Source organism: Balaenoptera musculus, chromosome 19, assembly GCF_009873245.2.
Source record: "Balaenoptera musculus isolate JJ_BM4_2016_0621 chromosome 19, mBalMus1.pri.v3, whole genome shotgun sequence".
Classification (NCBI taxonomy): domain Eukaryota; kingdom Metazoa; phylum Chordata; class Mammalia; order Artiodactyla; family Balaenopteridae; genus Balaenoptera; species Balaenoptera musculus.
This window is the reverse complement of record NC_045803.1, coordinates 6243122-6250088: the sequence shown is the minus strand read 5'-3', so window position 1 is coordinate 6250088 and position 6967 is coordinate 6243122. Positions and strand designations below refer to the sequence as shown.

The window sequence follows — 6967 nt, the reverse complement described above, 5'->3', positions numbered from 1 at the left end:
CCATTGAGAAACTGAGACTGTGAGTATTCAGCCAGGGTGGTGCCTGGGTTTGTCAGAGGAAAAGTTTTACCTTGCTTAGAATAGTGTATTTGGAGAAGGCCGCTCTGGAGACATTCATCAAGCTGTTCCAAAATGCTAGGATCTGGGATGGGATCATCCCAACCTTGGACGATGAAATGAGAGAGAGAGGGAGACAGAAAGACAGACAGACTACGCTCTGTTCTCCTCTTCCCAATTGCTCTGCCTTCCTCCCTGGTCTGGATCCCAGTTCTCCAGCCCAGTAGACCCTCAGTGGAACTGGATTTCAGCATATTCTGGGTGAGTATCCTTGAGCCTCTGGGTGTCCCATGGTCTGAGGCCTGGGAAGTTGAGGACAGCATAATGGAGCTCCTCCTGGTTGTTCTCCGATTCTGGGGCTTGAGGGGATGATTTGGGTCCTGGACAATTGTGGGAAACAAGATGGAGCTCCTTCTGGTTCTTTCTGGGTTCCGGGGGGTGAGTATCTGGAGCAGGGGCCCAGGAACGACTGCTTGGTTTGGCTTTCTGTTTCTGAGCCTAAGGGAAAAATGACCATCCTTCATTCATTCATTCATTCATTCATTCAACAGATACTTGAGCCCCTACCACGTGCTAGGCACCGATGGAGGAACTGGGGTTACATCAGGCAGTAAAACAAAGACCCTGCCCTCGCTGAGCTCGCCTTCCATCTCGGGACAGGAACAAACAATAAAGACAAGTCTGTGGTTAAGCCTCCCAGCTTGTGGTTCTCTGCTATGGCCGCTCTAGCAAACTAATGCAGATAGATTGGTGTAACCACCACCAAAAGACACCGAACTGCTCCATCACCACAAACATCTCCCTCCTGCTGTCCTTCTCATCATCCTCCCATCCCGAACCCCTCGCAACTACTAACCTGTCCTCTATCTCTACAATCTTATCATTTGAGAGTGTTATATACACGGAATCCTGTGTATGTGACCATCTGAAATTGGCATTTTTCACTTTTTTTTTTCTTGGTCCCTAAGTTCTATCCAACCGAGGGGGGAGAAATGGTTTGGATGGATTTGGGAGGAGATTTGCAGATGGATTGATTGTGCGGGGTGGATAAAAAAGAGAGGAGTAAGAAATGACTTAAAGTCTTTAGGCTTGAGCAGCTGGGCAAATGTGGTGCTATTTGCTGAGATGCAGAGGATGGAAGAGAAGGGTTTTAAGTGGTGCTTAGTCATGAGTTTGGTTTTGGACAGGCTAAGTTTGAGAGGCCTATTAGACATCCACATGGAGATACTGCCTAGACAGTTGGCTATGAGTCTAGAGTTCAGGGATGAGTCTGGGAGACGTAAATTTTGGAATCATCCGCATATAGATGTTCTCTCCTGAAAATATCCAGCATTCACCCAACACTTACCAGGGGCCTGGTACTGTTCTAAATGCTTTACAAGTAGAAAATGAGCATACTGAATACCCAGAATGAGCCTACGTGGTCGGTACTACTATTATCCCCATTTTACAGTTAAAGAAATCGAGGCACAGAGAAGTTAAGTGACTCATCCCAGAACACACAGTGATGAAAGCAGACAGGAACCCAGGCAGGCTGACTTCAGAGCCCTACCCTTAATCATCACTAGGACATACCGTCTCTCAGTGATATTAATCATTGGTGACATCATTAATTTTACTTAGTAATGTCGTTGGTAGTAGTAATAATGGAATAACTGCTACCTATTAGGTAATAACGTGTGTTGTAATCCTCAAACCAACTCTCAAGGAGGAAGCAGTAGAGGCTCAGTGGAGGGAGGGATTTGGTCAAGATCTCATAGACGTTAAGTGCCAGAATCAGGATTTGAATCCAGCACCCGGGCCTTTTCCACTGCGATGTCTCCCGGGCAAAGGGCGGGGGCGGGGCTGGAGAGGAGGGTATACAGGAGTCCGAGAGGGGGAAGAAGAGACAGCTGGTTGGGACCACTCACCAGGGGGCCAGTTTTAGGGACCACGTTGATGTAATGCAGGATCGTGCTCTTCCGTGAGACCCTGGACCTCGGAGTCTCTCCCGGGGCCGGGGCCGGAACCTCTGCTTGGGTCCACTTCTTCCTCAGAGTCCTCACGCTGAGGGAACACCCCGCCTTGGTGTGCGCCCCGGCCCCGCCCCCCTTTCCACGGTCCCGGATCCCACGCTCCCTCCATCGCTGCCCCTGCACCTAGCTCACATGATCAGTATGAGGCAGAGTAAAAGGAGGGTCATGAGGCCAATTCCTAGAAATATTCCGCTGGAGAACGCTTTGGAGGCGAATCCCTTCTCATCTGCACGAGGAAACGGTCAGCCATCTCTGAGCCCTTCCCATCTCCGTGGGTCCTCACGTCCACCCGCCACTAGGCGCTCCGGCTTCCGGCTCCCATTCCAGAGGTTTTTATCTAGAGCCCCTTCCCATCGACTTCTTGGAGACTCCGCTACACCCCAGGCCCAAGTGTCAGGCTTTCCGATTTAACTTCCCCGCTCCGCATCCCCAGCCACAGGCGCCCCCGTGTCCCCGCTCCCCAGCTCCTGCCCCAACCACAGGACCCTGTCGCTGTCGCTCTCAGCCCCCGCCTCCACGGGGCGTCCAGTTGGCCCCTGACCTGGCAGTAGCAGGACAGTGGCGCTCTGGGCCCCGTGGACGTTCAGGGCCTCGCAGCTGAGTCTGAGGCCAGAGCTGAGCCCCTCGCTGAGGCTCAGGGAGCTGTTGGCCCAGGGCCCAGCCGAGCTGGAGGTGACCTTGAAGGAGGCGTTGCCGAAATTCCCCTCCAGCAGCCCCTCCCCCAGCCGCCAGCGCAGGGAGGGGGCCGGCTGAGCTCGACAGGAGCAGTCGCAGTGCAGACCCTCATCCTCCAGGGAGCAGGAGGGTCCCAGCAGCTGCGGGGGGTCTGTACAGAGGGAGGAGAGTCAGCGGTGCCTCCCCCCACCCCGGGACCCAGGTGTCCTGCCCCCAGGGGTCCCCGCACTCACAGACCACGGAGAGGCTCAGAGAGATATTTTGGGAGCCCAGAGGGTTTTGAGCTCCGCAGGTGAATTCTCCTTCATGCTCTGTTTGTATCTGAGGCAGCTCCAGGACCCCAGGATCTGAGGGCTGGGAGGGGCTCAGAGTCTGTCCCCCTCGGGCCCAGCTCAGCCGGGCTGGGGGGTTGCTGTGAGCGACACAGAGCAGACGCAGGCTTTGGCCTTCCAGGACCGGAAGAGATGTGCCATTTCTGAAGTTTTCCAGGACTAGGGAGGGAAGAGGCAGGATGGATGAACAGCTGAGGGCACAGGGACCCTCTTCCTGCTGACATTCCAGACGTCTGGGTTCCCAGTTTGGCACTGAGGAGCCCTGGTTCCTCTGATCTCCTTTCCTACCTGTCCTGTTTCCTTGGGAGACCATCACTTTCAGGTCCTCTGGGGCATCTGAAACAGAGACAGGGTACTTGACTCTAAACAAGCCAGGGGTTTCCTTCTGGGCAAAGTGAACGTCCCTGGGGGTGAAGGGCTGGGAGGGGGAGGGGGGTTGAATCACCCACTGAGTGATTCTCAGATGAATGACCCAAGGGAATAGACCCGTAAGAAGGGCAGGTCCCTAAGATATTGTGATTTATAACAGAAATAGGTATTTGATCTTTGTCCCTATTCATGGCACAGAGCTTCTAAAACTCTTGGATTTCCTGAATGGTAGATAAGCATGATAAATGTGCCTTGTTGTTTATAACAAACCCCTTTCCACCACTCCTGAGTTTACATTAATGAAGTGACTTTTAGAAGCGCCCAAGGGTGAGGGCTTGTTGCCAAGGGAACCAACCACGGATCACAGGGTTAGGATCACAGGGTTAGAACGTTCAGTCCCACCCCCTGACCTCTGAGGAAGGGAAAGGGGACTGGAGATTGAGTTCATTCACCAATGGCCAATGATTTAATCAATCGTGCCTATGTAATGAAGCCTCCATAAACCACCCCCCCCCCCAAAATGGGGTTTGGAGAGCTTCCAGGTTGGTGAACACTTGGAGATTTGGGGAGAGTGGTGCCCAGGAAGAGGGCATGGAAGTTAGATGCCCCTTCCCCATACCTTGCCCTAGGCATCGCTTCCATCTGGCTGTTCCTGAGTTATATTCTTTTATAATAAACCGGTAATCTAGTGAGTAAAATATTTCTCTGAGCAGCTCTAGCAAATTAACTGAACCCAAGGAGGAGGTCATGGGAACCTCCAATCTATCACTGGCCGGTCAGAAGCACAGGAGACAACCTGGACTTGTGATTGGTGGCTGAAGCGGGGGCGGGGCCAGTTTCCAGAAACTGATCCCTTAACCTGTGGGATCTGACGCTACCTCCGGGTAGATAGCGTCAGAACTGAGTGGAATCGTAGCACATGCCACTGATGTTGGAGAATTGCTTGGTGGCGTGGGGATATCCCCCGCCCCCGCCCCCGCGCGCACCGCAGTCGGAGCTGGAAGCAGAATCCCTAGCCCCATAGGCCTGGGGTTCCAGGTCCCCGTAGAGCTCTGGGACCCTGCCCTCAGCCCCCTCCCTCCTCCCCGCCCCCCGCCCCCCCCCCAAACCAGGCCCCTGCTGGTCACACTTACACTGCACGAAGAGCTCCAGGCTGCGGCTCTGAGAGCCAAGCCCGTTCTCAGCTCGGCAGGTGTAGCGACCCGCATCCTCTGCCTTCACCCGGGGCAGCACCAGCTCCAGGGTTCTGGAGCCCGAGGGGTGGGACCAAGAGAGGATTCTGTCCTGCAGGGCCCAGCTCAGTGTGGCAAGCGGCATGCTGTCAGCTGTACAGAGCAGCCGCAGGAACTGGCCTTTCTGGACTTCCAGATGGGGGCTGTTTCCCTGCGGCTCCAGGGCTGCAGAGAGAGAGAGCGCGAGAGAGAAGGACTGCAGGGGGGAACACCACTCTCCAGCCCTCCTGACACCCCCAAGTGGCCCTCAGTACCTGATACATCGGTCTGGGAAATGCTGATAACCAGGTCTTTGGGGGCATCTGTAACAGGATGGGGAGCTGGCTTTGGGGAGGAATGAGAGATTCCCCACCGCCAGAGAGAACCCCCTCGGGGAGAAGAAAGTGTGACTACCCTCCGGGAAGACAAGTGACAAATGAGTGCCAAAGATGCGCTTATGGGCACAGGTCCAGACGGCATCCCCATTCCCCCTCCCTGAGCCGAGGCAAGCGTCGCTAGACTCCACGCCTTCCTCCCCACGGATCCGCAGAGAGCTGACCATCATCGCCCTGCTGCCTCTCTCCACCTCCGCATCCCCCGTGCCTGTCTGCGCACCCTGACGTCCCTCCCGCCACCAAACTCACAGGCCACGCTAAGTAGGACGGTGTTCTCTGTGCTCAGTCCCTTTCTGGAGACGTCCACTCGACAGGTGAGCTTAGTGCCGTGGTCCTGGGGTCTGGGTGTGAAGGTGAGGGCTAAGAGGTAGGAAGCTCTTGGTCTGGCCTCGTGGGCGGAGACGGCGGCCCCCCTCCAGGAGAGAGTAGGGGCTGGACATTCCTCAAAGGGCCAGTCAAACATACAGATGAGTGTCACCTGGTGCCCAGGCTTCAGAGTCTCTGGGATGTAGATCTCTGGCTTCTGAGTCAGGGCTGGGATGGAGGGAGAGAGGGTGGGATGCTAGACCCCGATGGGGGTACTCCCGGGGGTCCCCCATGGTCCGTTCCCCATAGCCCCTCCCCAGTATGAGAAGGGGGGAGGGGGGTCCCACCCCATTCCAGCTCGAGCCAGTTCCGTACCTGTCACCTCCAGACGGAACTTGTATTCCATGAAATTATATCGCACGTAACGGCCTCTCTCCAAGCGAAAGAAGTACAATGCACTGTCCTCCATACGTACATTTCTGATGAGCAAAGAGCAATTCTGTCTGACATTGCCAAGGAGCTGGAACCGGCCTTCGGTGTGTGTTTGCACGTCTTGACCCGGCTTGTTTGTGGCCACTGGCAGACCACTGTCTGTGGCGGTCTGGTCTTTGAACCAGAAGCCGTAAGCCGGGGTGGAGGAAACCCAGCCTATGGCGGGATAGGAGATGGAGCAGGGCACGACCACGCACAGGCCTTCCTGCACCCTCACCAACTCCTGCACCTGCAGCTGGAAACCTGGATCCTGAGCCCATGACCCTATGGGGAGACAGAGAGAGGCTCAAGCTGCCACCCCAGTCCCGGCCCCCAACCGGGCCCCTCCTGGCCCCCCACCTCGTTCACTCACCGGCCCACAGTACAGCCAAGAGCAGTGGTGGGAGCATCTCAGGCACGGGGACCTGCCCTGGGACACGCTCATTCCCCAGACACTGTGTCTGGCACTCGGCAAGGGCAGAAGGCGGAAGCTGAGCCCCGGGGGACTGATGCATGAAATGAGCTTCTGAGACCCACACTACTCATTTTCCTTTTCTGGACTCTCCCCACCCCCGTCTCGCCCACTTGAACTCACTCTTTCCTGAGGGGCTCGCCTGACGTTTGGGGTCCCTGAGCTGGTCACCTTCCCGAGTCATCTCTGGGGGAGGGAGTGGAGGACATGTGTCTAGACTTGGGGCCTGGCTTTGGGTGGGTGGAAGCTGGGGACTCTCCCGCTGGACCCTGAGCCGTTGGGGAAGCAGAAGTGAAAGTCCCCAGTAAGTCCTTCTTACAGGGGCCTCTGGTGATGGTGATGGGTGCTGGGCAGGGTGGATTTCTGGGGCAGAGGGTGGGAGTGATAGTGCAGGGCTAGTCTTGCCAGACAAGAGGCAGGATGCCCGGTTAAAACTGGTTTTCAGATAAATAATGAATTTTTTTAGTATGAGTATGTCCCAGAGAGTGCATGCGATACACTTCTACTAAAATCATTCATTATTGAGATCTGAAATTCAACTTTAACTGGGCACTTTGCATTTTTATCGGCTAAATCTGGCAACCCTTCACCCTCCCTGATGGACTCACTGACTCCTGGTCCCCCAGGAGCACCCACCCCAAGGTCTTTGTCTGCTTCCCAGTCT

The 6967-nt window shown here is 55.5% G+C and overlaps 1 protein-coding gene across 2 annotated transcripts; it reads right to left on the bottom strand.

The window, feature by feature from the left end:
* Window positions 1-277: 277 nt before the first annotated feature.
* Window positions 278-6693, bottom strand: LOC118885076 (sialic acid-binding Ig-like lectin 10). 2 transcript variants are annotated; one of them, XM_036833416.1, is made up of 11 exons: window positions 6205-6693; window positions 5736-6116; window positions 5304-5588; window positions 4935-4982; window positions 4582-4845; window positions 3368-3415; window positions 2981-3238; window positions 2614-2898; window positions 2205-2298; window positions 1968-2103; window positions 278-555 (listed from the first exon to the last, which is right to left on the bottom strand). In XM_036833416.1, exons 1-11 carry the CDS (start codon window positions 6344-6346, stop codon window positions 289-291), a joined length of 2208 nt encoding a protein of 735 aa, XP_036689311.1. In that variant the 5' UTR covers window positions 6347-6693; the 3' UTR covers window positions 278-288. The 2 variants fall into 2 exon arrangements, with proteins under 2 accessions (XP_036689311.1, XP_036689312.1); XM_036833417.1 differs by having other exon boundaries at window positions 5736-6008; window positions 6475-6693.
* Between the last annotated feature and the right edge of the window lie 274 nt (window positions 6694-6967).

Coding starts and splice junctions, on each gene's coding strand:
- LOC118885076 (XM_036833416.1), bottom strand. CDS start 6,346: ATGCATCAGTCCCCCGGGGCTCAGCTTCCGCCTTCTGCCCTTGCCGAG. Junction 4,983..5,303: donor CGTCCTACTTAGCGTGGCCT/GTGAGTTTGGTG, acceptor ATCCTGTTACAG/ATGCCCCCAAAGACCTGGTT. Junction 2,899..2,980: donor TCTGAGCCTCTCCGTGGTCT/GTGAGTGCGGGG, acceptor CCCTCTGTACAG/ACCCCCCGCAGCTGCTGGGA.